Raw genomic sequence first — 21,623 nt, 5'->3', positions numbered from 1 at the left:
TGTGGTGCATTGTATATGCCCATTAGGTCCATTTGATCTAAAATATAGTTCAAATCCAAAATTTCCATATTGATTTTGTCTTGATATTTATTCAGTTGTTGAAAGTGGGATACTGGAGTCCTTTACTATCATTGTATTGTTGTTTATTACTCCCTTCAGATTTGTTAGTATTGTTATGTTTCCTTAATATATTTAGGTGCTCTGAGGTTGGATGTGTGTGTGTGTGTGTGTGTGTGTGTGTGTGTGTGTACAATCATTATATTCTCTTGATGAATTGATGCTTTTATAATTATGTAATGATTATTGGTTTCTTATTACTGTTTTTGACATAAAACCTATTTTGTCTGATATAAGTATAGTTACCTCTGCTCTCTTTAGTCTCCATTTGCCTGGAATATCTTTTTGCATCCCTTCTCTTTGAACTTATGTGTGTCTTTGAAACTGATATGAGTCTCTTGTAGATAGAATATGCTTGGGTCTTGTAGGGTTTTTTATTCATTCAGACATACTATATCTTTTGATTAGAGAATTTAATGCATTTATATTTAAAGGTAAGGACTTACTATTGCCATCTTGTTATTTGTTTGCTGAATGTTTTGTAATTCCTTTGTTTCTGTCTTCCTTTGTGAACTGATAATATTTCTGTTGTGATATATTTTGATCCTTTGTTCTTTTTCTCATTTGTTTCTACTATAGGTTTTTGTTTTGTGGTTACTCTGATGCTGACTAGAACACTCTATAGGTACAACATTCTATTTTAAGCTGGTTTCAATTTAACTTCAATTGCACACAAAAAGTCTACTCTTTAATTCTCCCTTCCCATTTTATGTTTTTGATATCTCTCTTTACATCTTCTTATATTGTGTGCCTATTAAGAAATTATCATATGGGGCGCCTGGGTGGCTCAGTCGGTTAAGTGGCCGACTTCGGCTCAGGTCATGATCTCGCGGCCGGTGAGTTCGAGCCCCGCGTCAGGCTCTGTGCTGACCGCTCAGAGCCTGGAGCCTGTTTCGGATTCTGTGTCTCCCTCTCTCTCTGATCCTCCCCCGTTCATGCTCTGTCTCTCTCTGTCTCAAAAATAAATAAACGTTAAAAAAAATTTTTTTAAAAATAAAAATAAAAATAAAAAAAAAAGAAATTATCATAGCAACAGCTATTTTCATACTCTTATTTAAAAAGTTAAGGGGCACCTGAGTGGCTCAATTGGTTAAGCATTTGACTCTTGGTTTCTGCTCAGGTCATGATCTCACCGTTCGTGAGTTTAAGCCCCATATCAGGCTCTGTGCTGACAGTGAAGAACCTACTTGGGATTCTCTTTCTCTCTCTCTCTCTCTCTCTCTCCCTCCCTCTCTCCCTGCCCCTCCCATGTTTGTGCTCTCTCTCTCTCTCTCCAAATAAATAAATAAACTTAATTTATTTGAATATTCTGAATCTGACCATGCACTTGCCTTTACCAGTGCATCATTTCTTTTTATCTGCTTTCATGTCACTAATTAACACCTTTTTATTCCAGCTTGATGGATTCCTTTCAGTATTCCCTGTAAGGCAGTTCTTGTGACTTTGTTTGTTTGGGAAAGACCTTATCTCACCTTCATTTCTGAAGGACAACTTTGTTGGGTAAAGTATTGTTGGTCAGCTATTTCTTCTTTCAACACTTTGAATGTATTATCCCACTCTCTCCTGGCCTGCCAGGTCTCTGCTGAGAATACCCTGATAGGCTTGTGGGGATTCCCTTGTATGAGATCATTTTTTTCTCTTGCTGCTTTAAACATTCTTTCTTTGTGATTTTAGACAGGCTTATAAACATATGCTTGGAGAAGGCTACTTTTGTTTGAAAATTTGAGGTGATCTATAGCAGTGGAGGTCAGTGACAGGAATTGGGCCAGCACTATGCAGGTGCACAGCTTGAAGGGGCTCAAGGTCATGATCTCACAGTTCATGGGTTCGAGCCCTGCATCAGGCTCTGTGCTGACAGCTCAGAGCCTGGAGCTTCCTTCGGACTCTGTGTCTCCCTCTCTCTCTGCCTTCACCCACTCATGCTCTCTCTCTCTCTCTCTCTCTCTCTTTCTCTCAGAAATAAATAAACATTTAAAAAAATTTTAAAGATATTAATTTTTCTTTTTCATTTTGGATTCCTTCTCTTTCTTTCTTCTTTCTTTCTTTCTTTCTTTCTTTCTTTCTTTCTTTCTTTCACCCTAATTGCTCTGGTTAGACCCACCAGTGCAATTTTGAGTGGAAGTGGTGAAATCAATATCTTTATTTTGCACTTTAACTTAGGGGAAAGAATTCTACCTTCCATTTTTGAATAATAATGTGGTTTCCTTCATAAGTGCCCTTCATCAAGTTGAGGAATTTTCACAGTATTTTAGATTTCTGCATTTTTCTTTTTATAATAAAAGTAGTTAGAGTTCGTAAAAAGCTTTTTTTAAGTTTATTTATTTATTTTGAAAGAGAGGGAGAAAGTGGGAGAAAGAGGGAGAAAGAGGGAGAAAGTAGGAAAGGTGAAGAGAGAGAGAATCCCAAGCAGGCTCCACACTGACGGTGTGGAGCCAGCATGGGGCTCAAACTCACAAACCCATGAGATCATGACCTGAGCTGAAATCAAGACTCAAAGGCTTAACCCACTGAGCCACTCAGGAGCCCCTGTCAGAGGCTTTTTATAAATCAATGAGATGATCATATTCTTTTTTTTTTAACGTTTATTCATATTTTGAAAGACAGAGAGAGACAGAGCGTGAGCAGGGGAGGGGCAGAGAGAGAGGGAGACACAGAATCCGAAGCAGGCTCCAGGCTCTGAACTGACAGCACAGAACTTGACTGGGGCTCGAACTCACAAACTGCGAGATCATGACCTAAGCCAAAGTCAGACGCTTAACCGACTGAGCCACCCAGTCACCCCGAGGTGACCATATTCTTTTCCTTGATTCTGTTTAGTGGCTTATGACATTGGTTGCTTTTTGCATATTGAACCATCCTTGTATTCCTAGGATAAATCCTATTAAGTCCTGCTATACAATTATATTATTAGGTAGCTGGATTTGGTTCACTGACATTTTGTTGGTTATTGTTGCATCTATATTCATAAGAAATATTGGCCTGTAGCTTTCATTTCTTATAATGTCTTTATCTGGCTTTCTTATTGAGGTAATATTGACCTCACAGAATGTGGTGGTGATATCCTACTTGCTGTTTCATGGGCTACTTCAATGTAAAGATACATTTTAAAAATCCAATTTGGGGAAATTCTAGCCTTTATTTCTTCAAATACTCTTTCTGCCTCTTCTTTCTTCTCTCCCTCTGGAACTGTCATTATGCAAATGTTGGTACACTTGATGGTGATCCACAGGTCTCTTAAGCTCTGTTCGGCTTGTCTTCGTTCTTTTTTTTTTTCTGTTCCTCACACTGATTAACTCATTTGAAATATTTTGAAATTTGCTAATTCTTTTTTCTTCCTAATCAAATAATGATCAAACTCTCAGTAAAATTTTCATTTCAGTTGTATTTTCAGCTCCAGAACTTATATGTAGTTCTTTTATGATCATTTCTGTATCATTATTGATATTCTCTAAAGCTGAGACATAATTATCCTGGATTCCTTTAGTTCCTTCAGTATATTGAAGACAGTTGATTTAAAAATCTGTGTCCAGTACAATTTTTACTGTGTCCAATAAGTGTAATGTCATGCTTCTTCAGGAAGTTTCTGTTAATTTCTTTTTTTTCCCCCTGTGGATGGGATATACTTTCTTGTTTCTCTTCATATTTCAATTTTTGTTGAAAACTGAATATTGTGAATATATAGTGTGCTAACTTTGGGAATTCAGATTCTTCCAACTCAGGTTTTTGCTTTTATTGTTTTGTTTGTTGTAGATAGTATTTGTTTGTTTCATGAGTTTTCTAAACTATTATTATTGACTATATGCTTTGTGTGTGGTGTCTCATGCCTCTGTTGTAGCTTGAGGTCACTTACCTGCTTGTCACCTACCTGTTTCCATAAACACTATAGATGAGTCATTTTCATGATTTGACATTTATTTGGTTGTTATACCTTTTGGCATTTTCCATATATCTGAAACCAAGTTTCTTCTGATAGTTTGGCTTATTTTTTGTTTTTGTTTTGTTTAGCTAGCGTTTCTGTGGAGTTACAGACCCTTGGAATCCTTACTCTTCCACTTTTTGTGCCTTTCTCTCATAAAGACACTGGATATTGCCTTTAGGGTCCGAAAATGAACCCATGATAATCTACCAAGTTTATGCCCTTAAGTTAACCATAATTGCAAAGTCTTTGCTATATGGAAAGCGTAACACATTCCAGTTGACAAGATCTCATGTTTGGCAGTGACTATTCAGTGTACTACAGATTTGTTTCCCACATATGATAGTACAAGTTCATAACACAGGTTGTCTGGGAAGGGGTAGGTTCTCTCCATGTCAACACTCAAAAAGACAGTTAGGTAGTTTCTACTTAATTAAATGTATACTTACTATCTGACCCAGCAATCTAACTCAGAGATAATTACCCAAATGAAATTAAAATCTAGTTCATGAAAAAATAGGCAAATGTTTAGATATACTTTATTCCTAATTCTGAGATACTAGATGGGACACAAGTGTCCCCCAACTGGGAAACACATAAATAACCTGTAATGTCCATATAATGGAATATAACCAGCAATGAAAAAAAAATTACTACTGATATATTATGGGTCAAATTGTGTCTCCTAAATTTTATATGTTGAAGTCATAACTCCTAGTACCTCAGAAGATGATCTTGCTCAAAAATAGGGTCACTACAGATGTAATAATTAAGATAAGGTCCTACTGGAACAGAATGGGTTCCCAAGTCATTATGACTGGTGTCTTTATAAAAATGGAAAACTTGGGGAGACATACACACAAGGACAACACCATGTGAAGATGAACACAGAGATCAGGATGTGATAGCAGAAGACAAGGGATGCGAAAGATGGACAGCAAACCACCCAGAAGCTAAGAGAAAAGTATGAAACAGATACTCCCTTACAGCTTTCAGAGAGAACCAACAGAACCACATTGCTAGCAGCTTGATCTTAGATTTCTAGCCTCCAGAAATGTGAGATAATAAGTTTCTGTTATATAGGACATCCAGTATGTGGTAACTTTTTATGACAGCTCTAGGAAATTAATATAGTTAATATGGATGGGTCTCAAATGCACCATGCTAACTGGGAGAAGCCAAAATCAGAGTCTACATGTGCTAAGATTCTCTTTAAATGAACTTCCTACAAAAACAAAGCAATATGGGCAGAAAATGGTTTAGTAGTCACCTTAGGGCAGGAAGAGGGTTGATGGCAAAGAAGCTCAGAGATTTTGTTCAGATGATGGAACTCTTCTATATTGTGTTTGTGTTAGTGGTGGTGTGACTGGATAAATTTGACCCAGTTTGAACAGTTGTTCAATAACTACAATCTACTTTAATTAGAAAGCAGGGGGATGCCTGTGGCTCAGTCAGTTGAGCATCCGACTTCGGCTCAGGTCATGATCTCACAGTTTGTGTGTTCGAGCCCTGCGTCAGGCTCTGTGCTGACAGCTCAGAGCCTGGAGCCTGCTTCTGATTCTGTGTCTCCCTCTCTCTCTGCCCCTCCCCTGCTCATGCTCTGTCTCTCTCTCTCTCTCTCAAAAATAAATAAAACATTAAAATTTTTTTTTTTAAAATTAGAAAGCAAGGAGACAGAGAAAACAAGTAATATAAAAACATGTGTGCACCCTCAACATATCCAATCAAGTCCCCATAGGAAAGCTAATTGATACTTTCTTAGAAAAGTGAGATAAGAGCTACAGATGCCCTCCTGAGGGACATCCCCAGAGACTTTATGTCTCTGTAATTCCCTCCTAATCCCCATGAAATAGCTTTTAAAACTCCCAGTATGTCTCAATGTGATCTCATTTCAAAAGGAGCAGACATGTGCTGAACCCCTTTGGCCATCATATATTTGTCTGAATGTTAGTAGTCATTAGTACATACACTTTCCTCCCATCGCCAAATCCTCACCTGAGGATTTGTCATGAACTTCCAATGATGGCCAGGGAACACGCCTCAAGATGAAAATTATATTCATTGACTTTAGAATGATAGCCCCTCGGACAGGCATGTCATAGAGCCTGTTTCACAGACAAATTTCTCGAATCATGCGGGAGAAGTAATTTTCTGCTTCATTTTAGAGATAAGAAGGTACACAAAGATTGCATCGTGGATTCGGCACTTCAACATAGGTTCCTGGCTCCATGTCGCATTCTTCCCTTCATCTTTATTTACCTTAAACATGTTGGAACTATTTGACTAGTACCTGGTAAAGACTATCTCTCACAGTATGTGTGCATCATCCCATGGCTGAATTTCTGATTCCAAGCTAACTCTTCAGGATTGACTGTTCCTTCTTTCCCAGCTGCAAGGTAAGCTTCTATGTCCTATATACACTTTCAGTGAGAAATGTAATTCAGGCAAAACCAATAGGGCATCTACACATACTATGAATTATTTAAGCACAGAAATAAATTTCTTTTTTTAATATGAAATTTATTGTCAAATTGGTTTCCATACAACACCCAGTGCTCATCCCAACAGGTGCCCTCCTCAATACCCATCACCCACCCTCCCCTCCCTCCCACCCCCCATCAACCCTCAGAGTATTCTCAGTTTTTAAGAGTCTCTTATGGTTTGGCTCCCTCCGTCTCTAACTTTTTTTCCCCCTTCCCCTCCCCCATGGTCTTCTGTTAAGTTTCTCAGGATCCACATAAGAGTGAAAACATATGGTATCTGTCTTTCTCTGTATGACTTATTTCACTTAGCATAACACTCTCCAGTTCCATCCACGTTGCTACAAAAGACCATATTTCATTTTTTCTCATTGGCACGTCTAAAGCAGTGGTTTGAGGCTAGACACATGTATCAAGACTTCCATCCGTGGGGAGTTTACTGATCATTGTGAAACATTATCATGCTGCTCTCCTAAAAGAGATTTTAAAAAAGATGGATAGGTGTGCTCTGATTGAGTAGCTGTTAATTTTATCTTGTTCACTATCTGTTGAAAGAATTAAGGAGGACAGCAGTGAACCAATGATTAGCAAGGGACAAATGTCCTTCTAAAGACATCCAAGTCAAATGAAAAGATTAAAAATACGATTCCTACACAAGATGACATTCAAGTAAACAATTTCAAAACATGTAATTGGCCAAAACACATATCTTCAGGCTAAAGACCAACAAACTAGGAACTTCTACCCAGTGATCCCTGCAATTCGACTGTGGGATAAAAATAAAGAGAAAGAATGAGTTTAAGAAAGGGGACAATTTCAACACAAACTAAAACATGGATCTTAAGAAAGAAATGAAGCAAAAGAATGGCTCCCATGAGGTAGCCGAAACAGCCACTCATGTAGGCAGAGGACAGACAGACTGAGAAACACTGAAGGCACAGAAGAGCCCAGGAAACCAACCGAGTGTGTGATATAAAGCATATTGAAGAGGGATGCCAGCAGACCACTCAACCACGCTGAGCTTGTGTGTCACCCCAGACCTTTCTTAAGCCAACAGAGAGGCTATCATCCCATCCTACTAAGAATACTATCCCTTACACTAATCAGGTTCTACTAAATACTCCTCATTTTGCTCACTTTGATTTTTATATTATTATATACTACCTCATTTAATTCTTACAGTGGTCTTACAATAATACCTTGAGTGAAGTCTCATTACTATTTTCATTTTGTAGATGAAGAAAACTGGGAGTTAGGTTCGGACTAAAGACTCCTCAGTGGTGAATGCTAAGACTGACATGAACCTGGTCCCAGAGCCCAAGCTTTATACTCAATGCCATGCCCTCCCCAGACTGCCTTTGCTGGTTGTCCGAGCCCCTACTGCTACAGTGATGATACCACATGCACCATGGACGTATCTCTTGGTTCTGTCACTGTGAAACCCCAAACACTGAGTTTATGACAGGGGAGAAAGACTGATCATGAATTAAGTTAAATTCAATGTGATTTAAATTCAGGTGAGACCAGTGGACTTGGGAATCACTCCACCCGAGCACTAAGTTTGGCTTTGGCGATAATAATTTTGTAAACTTAAATATACATTACTCAAGCTCTGTGCTTCACACGTTAAATGGGGATAACGAGTAATCAATCTCATAGATTTGTTGAGAATAATAACTGAATATTCATACAAAGTGTCTAGAGCTTTTTCTGGCACATAAGGACCATAGATATAAGCATTTGCTAGGCTGAGAAAAACCGAATTGATATATAGATTCATTCAAGATGATTCATCATAATCAAGAAATTACATTTTCTACACCACTGTTTACAAATTCACAGAATTGAAAAGTTGGAAAATAATTCATGGATATCTTTCAGTTTTAACAATGTCAAACTCTACAGATAATTTGTGCCTTAACTTTTATTGTCTAGTCCATACTTTAAATCTGGAGAAACCTGTGAGTAAAAATTATTGCTATAATGAAATATTGTGTACATATGTGTGTGTATACACAAACAATATGGAATGAATTTCACTTCAATCTCTCATTTGTTTATGACTTTGTTTCTTTATTTCTTCTCGCTACAGGGCATCTTGTGATTCCCAAAGAACACCATGAAGAACAACACAGAAGTGACTGAATTCATCTTGCTGGGACTAACCAGTGACCCAGAACTGCTGGCCCCCCTCTTTATCATGTTCACCCTCATCTACCTCATCAATGTGGTTGGAAACCTGGGGATGATGGCGCTGATTCTCTTGGACTCCCGTCTCCACACTCCCATGTACTTTTTCCTCAGTAACCTGTCTCTGGTGGACTTTGGTTACTCTACAGCTATCACTCCCAAGGTCCTGGCTGGATTACTTATAAGAGACAAGGTCATCTCCTACAATGCGTGTGCTGCTCAGATGTTCTTTTTTGCAGCCTTTGCCACGGTGGAGAGTTACCTCTTGGCCTCAATGGCCTATGACCGCTATGCAGCGGTGTGCAAACCCCTCCATTACACCACCACCATGACGACAGGTGTGTGTGCTCGTTTGGCTATAGGCTCCTATGTTTTTGGTTTTCTGAATGCTTCTGTGGATGTTGGAAACACATTCCACCTCTCCTTCTGCAAGTCCAATGTGATCCATCACTTTTTCTGTGATATTCCTGCAGTTGTCTCTCTCTCTTGTTCTGATAGACATGTCAGTGAGCTGGTTCTTGTTTTGGTAGCAAGCTTCCACATCTTTTTTGGTCTTTTGGTTATTTTGATCTCCTACCTGTTCATATTTATCACCATCTTGAAAATGCCCTCAAAGAGGGATACCTGAAAGCTATATCCACCTGTGCCTCTCACTTCACTGCAGTCTCCATCTTCTATGGGACAGTCATGTTTATGTACTCCCAGCCAACCTCCAGCCATTCCATGGACACGGACAAAATTGTATCTGTGTTCTATACTATGGTCATTCCCATGCTAAATCCTGCGGTGTATAGCCTGAGGAACAAAGAGGTCAAGAATGCTTTCAAGAAGGTTGTTGAGAAGGCAAACCTGTCTCTAAGCTTCACCTCCTAGGGTTGTAGAATCCACAGTGACCTACCTTCACTCCTGTCTGATCTTCTCCCTGCATTAACTCGCAGTTTACAGCCCACATTGCACTTAAATTACTGCTGTGATACTTTCCTCTTCAAAAGTCTCTCACTAAAAAAGAAGATAAAAAAGAAGATAATCCAGTCGTGTAATATCTGGATGAGAATAGCCATGAAGACCTTAAAGTGTTTAGAGCACTCTTGTCATGAACCGTAATTATATGTGATTTATTCACCTGTTCACATTTTTTCCACCACACGCCAATGCAAGTGTGTGTGTAAAACGCAGCTCAAACCCATGAAGGGAAGTGCATGCAAGGGTCCTCTATGTGCACATACACTCAAGAGGGGAAATTTGTTAAAAGATGTAGCTGGAGTATGGCTAGTTTTTAATAAGAAAGTCAAAATAACTGTAGAGCAGAGTATAAATTAATGTTCAGCATTTTTAATTTTTTTTTCTAGTTTAAAAAAACAATTCTAAGAGTCCAAAATGAAGAAAACCATGACATGGATTTTTTAATAAAAGTATGTGCTTTTTTGTTGGAACATTTTTTTTTCAGAGCTATATATCTGTAAAATCTTGAAGGAGTTCATCTTTATGTCTTCAGAAAGTCATTTGGTAGAAGAAGTATGGTGACATGATAACTTTCAAATGCAAGAAGACCAGAGTATCAGAAAAGGGGATCGAATGATAATAGAGCAGTTTCTCAATTTTTCTGTAAGAACCCCAACTGTGTAAGATACATGCACTGAGTAGTGATAATGTTAGCTATTTTTCTCTCTGGAAATACTATGAAATGGCTCGTGTCTCTCACACAGGGATACTTTAGTTTCCTATGAGCTACGTCATGTCCTGCTGCTTTCCTACTTCCTCCGTCCTCCTCCCTCACACTGAGCTCCCTACTGTCCCCGGACAATCCAAACTCATTCCTGCCTCAGGGCCTTTGTACATGCTGTCGCCAATGCTCAGAAAGCTCCCTCACTTCCCTCAGGTCTTTCCTTAAATTTTACTGTACCATAGTCACCCCACCCCTATGGACACTGTTCCCAACTTACTTAATCCATCATAGTTCTAATCAGTACTCAGCTATTTCTATTTATTTGTCCCTTTTTTATTCACTTACCTTTCTAGAGTGTACACTGCCTAAGAAGGGTACCTTTGTCTTCACCACTAACAACTTCATCCTCAACATACAGCCTGTTTCACACTAATTTCTCAGTAAACATTTGTTAAATTACTCAATCAATTAATTAAACTCTGAGCCCAACAGTTGATATATTTGATAATATGGCTCATTACCTATTATATAATTCTTTAGAAAAGAATTTTAGAACATTTTATAAGACATAACTAGTTTTTCTTCTATTTTCTCACTCACTACTTATATTCCCCACTTTTGGAAAAAGTCATGTTTTCAAAACTATATTGCCAGATGGATAATATATAACATCTTTTAAATTAAAATTATCTCATGAAATGGCAAAGAATACATGAAATTAATTCTACCTACTAAATCACACAAAGTATATATACTTTCTCAATTAATAGAGCTTTAGAGTAAGTCATGAAATCAGGTAAGGAGTATATTTCAACTTCATTCTTTTTAAATACTACTTTAAGTATTCTAGTAGATTTACCTCTTTCTATAAATTTTTCAATCAGCTTACTAATATTTCCAAAATTCTTCCTCACATTTTGATTGAGATTAAGTTGAATCTGTAAATCAGCATGAGGAAATTGGCATATTAAAGTCTCCTAACCCATGAACATGATCTTCCTCTCCTCCCGTATAGCCTTTACTTGATTCTTTTCATTGGCATTTTTCATCTTCTACATTCTAGTATTGCACATATTAAGTTAGATTATACCTAATTGCAAATTAATGACCAAAGGGGCTCTGCACACAGTCCTCTCCCTCTACAGTGATATCATGTGGGACCATGTTGGGATTTCAGAGGCTAATGACTGGGTAGAGACTTTTAGAGACCTGGAGTTCTCAGAGGAACAGGACCCCTTTGGGGACATCCAGAAGTCCTCATCCGATCAATCTACAGAAGAAACTTAACTGAGTCTAGGGACTTTGCTTGAGTTGTTAAATGAGCACACAGATACATTTGGCTTACATTGTCATAAGTTCTATAAAATAAAGTTCATACATTTCAGTATGCTCGTTCCTGAGAGTTTGGATAAATGTATACAGTACATCACCCAGATCAGTATACAAAACAGTCCCATTCATCCGAAATTGTCTCCTGCTTCCTTTATGGTTAACCCCTCTCATCCCCCAGCTTCTCATAACCTCTGATCTGCTGACCCCCCCATATAGTTTTGCTTTTCAAATACAACATGCAACCTCCTGAGTCTGGCCTCTTTCCCTTAGCATAATGCAATTAAGATGCACGCATTTCCTTGCCTGTATCAGTAGTAGGTTCCTTGTCGTAAAGTTCTTTATTGAGATGTAACTTACATACCACAAAACGTACCAAAGTATGCAATGCGCTGGTGTTTAGTACTTTTACAAACTTGTCCAATCGTCACCCTGGTTAATTGTTGAAGACTTCCGTCACCTCACAAACTACATACCCAACCATCAGTCAAGGTCCATTGTCCTACAACCTCCCACCAGCCCTAGGAAACCACCAATTTACTTTCTGTCTCTGTAGATTGGCCTAGTCTGTATATTCCCATCATCCGTTACATCGTAATGGGATCATTTTTGACCGACCTCTTCCACTTGTCATGATGGTTTTGAGGTTTATTCATATTGTAGCAAGTACTGGTACTTCATTCCTTTTTGTTGCCTAGAAACACTCCTTTGCAAGCATAAACCACACTTCGCTTATTCACTCATCACTTGATGGACCTCTGGGTACAGGTAGTGCTGGTGTTTTAGGTATGGGTGCTCATAGAACAGCCTTGCGGCTGGTGTGTGAGGAAGGCACGAACACAGATCTGGGGTCAGGTGTGTGGGCATTCCCGTGGCAAGGGAGGCTCCAGGATCTCAGCTGCAGGTGCTTGTGCACTGTCCGTGCAGTTGAAGTAACTATCAAATAATGCAGAAAGAAATTAAACAAGACCCAAATAATTTGAAAGATATCCCACGTTCATGAGAAGGAAACTTCAGTTTTAGTTTACGACATCACTGCGACCCAAAGGGATCCAGAAATTACACAGAATTCCTTTCAAAATTCCAGTAGCCTTTTTTAGCCAACACTAAACTGCCAATCTTAAAATTCATGTGGAATTGGAAGGGGCTCAAAACTGCCAAAGCAATCTTGGAAAACGAAGTCAGAGAAATCACACTTCTTGATTTTAAAACTTACTACAAATTTATAGTAATAAAAACAGCATGGTACTGATGTAAGTGATGGGTCACTGGGTTCCACTCCTGAAACCAATATTGCACTGTATGTTCACTAACTTGAATTTAAAAAAATAAGTTAAAAAAAGATAGACTAACCAATCAATGGAGTAGAACTGAGAGTTCAGAAATATACCCATATATATGCAGCCAATTGATTTTTGCCGGGATGACAAGCCCATTGAAGGTAGAAAGAACAGCCTTTCAGCAACCGATATGAGACAACTTGATTTTCATACATAAAAAATAAAAGTTGTATCCTTACTTCACATTATATACAAAAAGGGAACTCAAAACGGATCAATGACCTAATATAAAAGCTAACCCATACATTTTTAAAGGAAAACATAGGGTTAAATTTTCACGACTTTAGATTTAGCTACAGGTTTTTAAATATGACATCAAAAGCTTAAGCAATAGGAACAAATAAAGTAATAAAACTTCATCAAAATAAAAAAAACGTTGAATATCAAAAACACCAAGAAAGTGAGAAAACAATCCACAGGATGGGAAATATATTTGCAAATCACACGTCAGATAAAGATTTGATATTTAGAATGTATAAAGAGCTCATACGACTCAAAAATGAAAAAACAAAGAACACAATTTAAAAATAGATAAAAGACTTTAATATACATTTCTCCAAAAAAGATACACAAATAATCAATAAGCACATCAAGAGATGTTCAAAATCATTAAGATTGACATTTAAATACATTAATTTAAGAAATGTAAATTTTTAAAAAAGAAATGTAAATCAAAATCACAGTGAGATACTACTTTACACACGCTAGAAAGGCTATGTTTTTTAAGACCATATATATATTTTTAATTTTTTAATGTTTATTTTTGAGAGAGACCGAGTGTGAGTGGGGGAGGGGCAGAGAGCGAGGGAGACACAGAACCCGAAGCAGGCTCCAGGCCCGAGCTGTCAGCGCAAAGCCCGATGCAGGGCTTGAACCGGCGAACAGCAAGATCGTGATCTGAGTTGAAGTCAGACGTTTCACCGACTGAGCCACCCAAGTGCCCCAAGACTATATATTTTTTATAGAAAACAATAAGTGTTGAGGATGTGGAGAAGTTGGAACAGTCACTGTGGAAAACCATTTGATATGTCCTCAAAATATAAAACATACAAATGCCATATGACTTAGAAATTCTATTCATAGGCATATATTCCCCCAAATTAAAAACAGATACTCAGATACTTGTATTCCAATGTTCATTGCAACATTAATCACAACAGTCAAAAAATGGAAACAATGCAACTGTCCATCAGGAGATGAATGCATAAATAAAATATATCCTGGGTGGCTCAGTCAGTTAAGCGTCCAACTCGATTTCAGCTCAGGTCATGAGCTCACAGTTCGTGGGTTCGAGCCCCATGTCAGGCTCTGTGCTAAGCATGAAGCTTACTTGAGATTCTCTCTCTCTCTCTCTCTCTCTCTGCCCCACCCCAACTCACATGTTCATTATCTCTCTCAAAATAAATGACTAAACATTTAAAAAGGAGGTAATAAATGATAAGGGGACTAGTATTCAAGGATCTATTAAAAAGAAAGACACGTAGACAACAAAACACGAATAGTTTATTATATGTCGTGTTAGGCAGGAAAGACTACGTGACATGCAGTAGCAAATCGGCCCCCAAGTCCAGCGATTTAACACAGCAAAGATTTATTTCTTACTTCTGCTATTACGCGTGCATCACAGGTTATCCAGAAAAGAAGTCTCTCTGCATGTGTTCATTCAAACACCCGGGCCAATGGAGGCTTTGCCATCTGTAGCTACCTTCTCTGGAACATGCTGCCTCCTCGGCCACCATGGTAGGTGGGAGGCATTACATACTTGTGCACTGGCTTGTCTATACTTCAACCCAGAAATGACACACATTATACTTCTCCAGCCCGTTACATAGAACTAGCTCGTGGCTCCACCTAGCTGCAGGGGGGGCAAGGAAGTGTGGGGAACAGATGTAATGTTTGTGTACTGCTAATTTCGTGCCACGGAATGTATCATTGCTTACTGATGATAAAATAGTAACACTTAAATTGATTGATCTCTTTTTTTAATGTTTTTTAAGTTTGTTTACTTATTTTGAGAGGGAGAGAGAGAACAGGGGAGGGGCAGAGAGAGAAGGAGAGAGATAGAATCCCAAGCAGGTTTCCTCACTGTCAGCACAGAGCCCAAGGTGGGGCTCGAACTCACAAACCAGGAGATCATGACCTGAGCTGAAACCAAAAGTTGGATGCTTAACCGACTGAGCCACCCAGGAGCCCTAAATTGATCTCTTGATATGTGCTAGACATCTCATTTAATCTTTAGGACTGTCCTATGAGGGATGTATAGTATTATCCTTGTGTTTATAAGTGATACTTTGAAGCTTTGAAAGACTGAATACCTTGGCCAAGGTTACCCTGCAACCGAACCAGAACTTGAAGACAAGCCCCATGACTGCTCAGCTCAAACTTGGCAGCAGCTAAACTGGACTGCATTGATAAAGGAGAGATAATTCCGCCTGGTGTTTGTGGTTACAGATGACTATGTGGGGTAAGAATGGATCCATATCCTTAGTTCTAAACATAGGGAGGGAACTCCCCCTAAATATCCCCAAAGCAGCTCTGCACTGGTAAGAAAAATGGGTATTTTGTTTAAAAAAAAAATTCCTAGGGACGATTGTAGGCCTTTCAGAAAAATGTAGCTATTGGTATGCCTGGGTGGCTCAGTTGGTTAAGTGTCTGACTTCAGATCAGGTTATGAGTTCACAGTCCGTGTGTTCGAGCCCCGAGTCAGGCTGTGCTCAGGCAGTGCAGAGGCTGCTTGGGATTCTCTCTCTCCCCTCTCTTTCTGCCCCTCCCCCACTCACACTTTCTCTCTCTCAAAAATAAATAAACTTAAAAACCAAAGATGTAGCTATGAGAAAGCTTGCGTGAGAGTCCTGACGTCACCTAAGCCAAGATTTTAGTGAGGTTTATATTTTTGTTGCCTGGCGTGGCTGTGGCACCGCTGATTTGCTGACTGGGGGCTCCTCTCCTTAAGCTTTCATTCCCCCGTGTCTTCAAAAGCACTCTCAGCTCAAATACACACAGACATTATCTGATGGCTCCTATTAGGTTCAGGTCAGAAGGACCAACCCTGGATCTGGAGCCTCCTGAGATATCCACTCTCATGACACTAAATGTCCCCCCTGTGATTTATGGGGTGAAAAGGTCATTGACTTGGCCCTGGTATTTGTAGGAGCACAAGCCCAAGTGATGTTCTAGAACACAGCGCTCCACAGGTGGGGAAGGAGCTTCTCCAGCATGACGCTTTCCTGGATGTGGACTTCGGGTCGAGAGTGTGGCCATGAAGGTTTTCCATACCCCCTGCCTTGCACCCTCCTTTGTCTGTTCCCAGAGCAAAAGTAAGTAACAAGAAAACACACAACCATAACCAATTAGAATGAAAAGGGGCTGTAGGAGATCCAATCGTGTTAATTTCACAAATGAGGAAAACAAAGCCCAAAGAGGTGAAATGGCTCGATCATAGACCCCTTGTTAGCTATAGCTCACCATTCTTTCCACTGATTGCAATCGGATATCTTGAATGAATGATTGAGGTCATAGAGTCATAGAGGGAGACCGTGCCTCCTGATCTCTTTTATTTAGAACATGCTAGAAGAGTAGCAGTGCAAATATCATAGCTCCCTTTCTGAATCTCAGGGGTTGTAGAATTTCAACATCTGTTTGGGCATCTCGAGTGAAGAGTCATTTCTTTTAGCGTCAAAGTTGGAATTTTCAATATTATTGGCTGAATTTCCCTCAGGAACTGAGAGATGAGATAGACAATGGAAAGTAATGACTCAGATGGCTTGACTGAAATGTTAGCATCTTTTATGCTTTTCAAAAAACTTCCGTGTTTCCTGTCACATCAGAGCAAGAGAGTAGCCTGCAAGGGAGAGGCACAGGGTTTTGCATCTTGTGAATTAAGAAGATACAGCCAGCAGCTGATCTATACCCAACTGATTTTCAACAGAAGTAGAATCAGAATTGGGCTTGTATTTGTGGTACAATCATACCCACACCCCTACACCTCAAACTCCCGGATCAAAAAGAGCTGTTTTGTGTTCTATTTGTACCTACGGACAGTATAGATATGGAATTTGCTCAAGATGTTGGCCATTCTTGGTACATCAATGGGATACAGAAATTAACTTTTTTCAAGATAAATGTAATTGGATTCCCATGTTTGTGCATTTGGGCCAAATCTGGCAACTCTAACAAGCACAGACATTGAGAAATTGAGGAACCATTCTTGGGAGCAAGTAACTTCATCGTCAGTAGGGTGTTCTGGCATATTCTGGGCACTTCCATGATCATTCTGTAATACTTTATACACACTTTTATAAAAGCACTTGTCACTTTTGGGGGATAATTTCCAGAGCCGGCTGACTCTATGCCTTTAAAAAGTCAGGAATCGAGTCATTCATTTGGTAATACCAGCTGCTGGTACAGAGGTGGCTTATGTGCAAAGCCAGCTATTGGGGCGGGGGGGGGGGAACAAAAGGGAATTAACACTGTATACTTGGCATGAGCCAGGCATCATGTTAGTAGGGCTCCCTAAATCACTTAATTTCATCTTTTCAGCTGTATAAAATAGATACATTGGGAACTACATGAACTGGGTGTTTCACAGAAAATGAACTGAGGTTTGCAGAGTATAAGTAATGTTCCCAAGGTCACATCCCATCCAGGGTGCTAATCACTGAGTAACATTTTATCTATTATACTTGGTGTAAATAGTCACCTTAGGCTCTTCTTCTTAAGGGTTGTAATATGTCTATAACCTAACACATTTTTCCCTCTCTTTCCTTTAGAGTTCTACCAATTACTTTTTTTTTAAAATATGAAATTTATTGTCAAATTGGTTTCCATACAACACCCAGTGCTCATCCCAAAAGGTGCCCTCCTCAATGCCCATCACCCACCCTCCCCTCCCTCCCACCCCCCATCAACCCTCAGTTTGTTCTCAGTTTTTAAGAGTCTCTTATGCTTTGGCTCCCTCCCTCCCTCTCTAACCTCTTTTTCTTTCTACCAATTACTTTTGCACATCAATCCCTAACTAAGATTTTGATTGTGCCATGGATTTTGCTAATTACTAAGACCTATCTGCCTATAATTATCTATTTATACTATTGAGCTTACCAATTCATACTTTTGTCCATGATGTTTCTTCTGCCTGGTATACTAATAGTGGAGGAGACAGCTTGAATTACTTGAGTTCTTGCTGTGTAACTGATGTTATTTTAAGTGTTTTTGCATGATCTAAGTAATTCTATTCATCTACCTCAAAGGATGAAAATTGTTATCATTCCCACCTGAAAGATCAGGAACCTGAAATACAGGAAGTTTGATTAACTCGACCCACTATTTTGAAAAAGTTGCTTAATGTTATGGATTTTAGACAATATTGCCTGAGTTCAAATCCCCAAGTATACTACCAGATTTGCTACTTAGGCAAGTAACTTACTTCTTTAAGCCTCAGTTCCTTTCGAAGTACAAAGCGAGTAATAATAGAGCTTGCCTCCCAGAGTTGCTAAATGTACTCAATGCGTTAATATGTGTGAACGGCTTAGAACGGTTTCCTGACACAAAGTAAGTACTACAGAAGTATTGCTATTATACGAACTAATAATTCTCATATGTCTGGAATCTCCAAAACCACAACTCAGGTGTAATCATCTCCAGAGAGGTTTCCTGAGAGTCTGTGTTGGGCTTACCATATATCTTGGAAGTATATCTACTTCCAAAGTGCCCTGGGCATACATAACCTCTACTTTAGAAACACGTTCTGATGAACATATCTTTGGGATAATAGGTCTCTCCCACTAGACTGTTCTTAAAGACGGGGCTGTATCGTGCCCTTCCTTCAATATGAAGGATTTTTAATCTAGGAGAAATGTATGTGATGGATTCCAGAGTCAGAAGGGTCTCTGGGGTTGAGAGGGCTTCTCATACTGTAACCATGGCAGCCGCAGTAAGCTGTTAGCTAAACTGCCACTGGAGGTGAGGACAACCAGACACACACATAACATGGATGGACATCCACGGCTTGGTCAACGGTACAAAGTCCCTAGGTGAAAATGAAAGTAACACTTTCACCTCCCCCACACTCTCCCTTCCACGAATAAAGCAAAGACATCAGTGGTGGTCAGAGATGGAAAACATCAACCTAGGAGAAAAATAAGGACCGTGACATAGAGAGAAAACAACGAAAGTTTTGCTTCAACCTTTTGAAAAACTGTTACTTCTTTTTTAGAGTTACTGAAAGACACCAATATCACTAAGCATGTGCCAGAAATCATGACGTTTCCTTCAGGGGCCAACGGTTGAAGTGGAGCAGCCAAGTGAGGACCCTCATGAATTAGAAAGTGAAGAGTGGGTGTCCCTAAAGCAGGATCCCAAATCACTGTACATCTTCAGCTATTATGAACAAGTCAGTGAAGGATCCCGCAGAGAGAAGAAGTGTGTTTGATGAGGCTTGCCATTGCATATACCAGTGACTGACAAAATGTTTCTTTTCTCTTCCTTTTTGTTGATTAAGCTTTCACGAACTTGGAATAAGAGTGCTTGCAAGATACGGCAAGTAGTGAGAGTCCTGTTGGTTTAGTGTAATAGAGGATGCCGTACAACAGACAAGCTGAAATGTGCCTCCAGAGTCATAACACCGTCCCCTGTGGCGGCCATCAGCAAGGACATGTCAGTGTCCTTCCACATAACTTCTAGATGAACGGCTTCACTCAACTCACCCCTACCCAGTGTGCAGTCCAGCTTGCTGCCTGTGGGTTCCTGCCTTTGACAGAAAGCTGACACACGTGAGCCAGAGACACCATTCACAGTCAGTGAATGACCGACAGCCATTATCTTGTGTTTGCTCATTAGCATTATCTTGTGTTTGCTCATCTTGTCATAGACGCCTCTCGTGATTCCCAAAGGACTTTGATGGAGAACATTTCAGAGGTGATGGAATTCATTCTTGTGGGGCTCACGGATGCCCTGGAGATGCAGGTCCCTTTGTTTACCATATTCACTATCATTTACCTCATCATTCTGGTTGGGAACGTTGGAATGATCGTGTTGATTCTGTTGGACTCTCGTCTCCACACTCCCATGTACTTCTTCCTCAGCAACCTCTCCCTCGTGGACTGCGTTTATGCCTCGGCTGTCACTCCCAAGGTAATGGTGGGGTTTCTCACAGGAGATAAGATCATATCCTACAATGCATGTGCTGCGCAGATGTTCTTCTTCTCAGCCTTTGCCACTATTGAAAGTTTCCTTCTGGCCTCAATGGCCTTTGACCGCCATGCAGCCGTGTGCAAACCCTTGCATTACACCACCACCATGACAAGTGTTATGTGTACCTTACTGGCCACTGGATCCTACATCTGTGGACTCTTGCAGTCTTCCATCCATGTTGCCTTCACTTTCCACCTCTCTTTCTGTCGTTCCAATGTAATTAATCACTTTTTCTGTGACATTCCCCCAATGCTGTCTCTCTCTTGCTCTGATATCTACATGAATGAGATTGTGCTCTTCACATTGGCAGCAGCCAATGTCTTTTTCACCCTCTTGGTTATCTTGAACTCTTATCTGTTCATTTTTATTGCTATCCTGAGGATGCGCTCAGCTCAGGTACAGAAGAAGGCTTTCTCCACCTGTGCATCCCACCTTACCACCGTTTCCATCTTCTATGGGACAATCATCTTCACGTACTTACAGCCAAGTTCTAGTCATTCCATGGACACAGACAAAATGGCGTCCGTGTTCTACACCATGGTCATCCCCATGCTGAACCCTTTGGTCTACAGCCTAAGGAACAAAGAGGTCAAGGGTGCATTTCAGAAGGTGGTTGGAAAAGCAAAGTCTTCATTGGGCTTAGCCTACTAATTAGAAATAGCATGCAAACCATATGACAACACTTCTCTTGGACTTCTAGTATCTAAGAATATATTTTTTAATTCTTTCTTGTCTTTCATTTCTCTGAGTAGTTCCCTCCCAAACGAGACTGGTTTTGTTCATACTTTGGGATTGTGATTGCATAGGACAAAAATTGGATATCTTTTACCAGAAAGAGGATGGTGCTTCTATCTTAAAACGAAGATTACAAGCCTAGATACTTTGAGATCCCACACTTCATTGGCCTAAAGTGATTTGCAGGTGAATCTCATTAAGTGTGTGATACCAGAATTACATTTGTAATTACTAAAACTCAAAATAACTCTATGACTTTTGTACTTAGTATAGAGATATGGTTCTCGGACATTCATTCTCTTAAGAATTACCTTGAGGGTTGCCTGGGTAGCTCAGTCACTTAAGCGTATGACTTCAGCTTAGGTCATGGTCTCACAGTCTGTGAGATCCATGAGGTCTGTGAGTTCAAACCCCACATCAGGCTCTGTGCTGACAGCTCAGAGCCTGGAGCCTGCTTCTGATTCTGTGTCTCCCTCTCTCTCTGCCACTCCCTCACTCACCTTCTGTCTCTGTCTCTCTCAAAAATAAATAAACATTAAAAAAAAAAAGAATTATCTTGAGAGGGGCTCCTGGGTGGCTCAGTTGGTTGAGCATCCCAGCTCAGGTCACAATCTCATGGTTTGTGGGTTCAAGCCCCACATAAGGCTCTGTGCTGACAGCTA

The 21,623-nt window shown here is 39.8% G+C and overlaps 2 protein-coding genes across 2 annotated transcripts; both read left to right on the top strand.

Moving 5' to 3' along the window:
• Positions 1-8,632: 8,632 nt before the first annotated feature.
• On the top strand, positions 8,633-9,576 carry LOC102950621 (olfactory receptor 5B3-like). Its single transcript, XM_007092669.2, is given in 2 exon segments — positions 8,633-9,314; positions 9,317-9,576. Coding segments are annotated over 2 exon segments (942 nt in total).
• A 10,356-nt stretch (positions 9,577-19,932) lies between these two features.
• LOC102950320 (olfactory receptor 5B12-like) lies at positions 19,933-20,877 on the top strand. Its single transcript, XM_007092668.1, has one exon. It carries the CDS (start codon positions 19,933-19,935, stop codon positions 20,875-20,877), a length of 945 nt encoding a protein of 314 aa, XP_007092730.1.
• Positions 20,878-21,623: the final 746 nt, after the last annotated feature.

The sequence above is a fragment of the Panthera tigris genome, chromosome D1, assembly GCF_018350195.1.
Source record: "Panthera tigris isolate Pti1 chromosome D1, P.tigris_Pti1_mat1.1, whole genome shotgun sequence".
NCBI classification, from domain to species: domain Eukaryota; kingdom Metazoa; phylum Chordata; class Mammalia; order Carnivora; family Felidae; genus Panthera; species Panthera tigris.
This window is presented reverse-complemented; position numbering and strand designations above follow the sequence as displayed.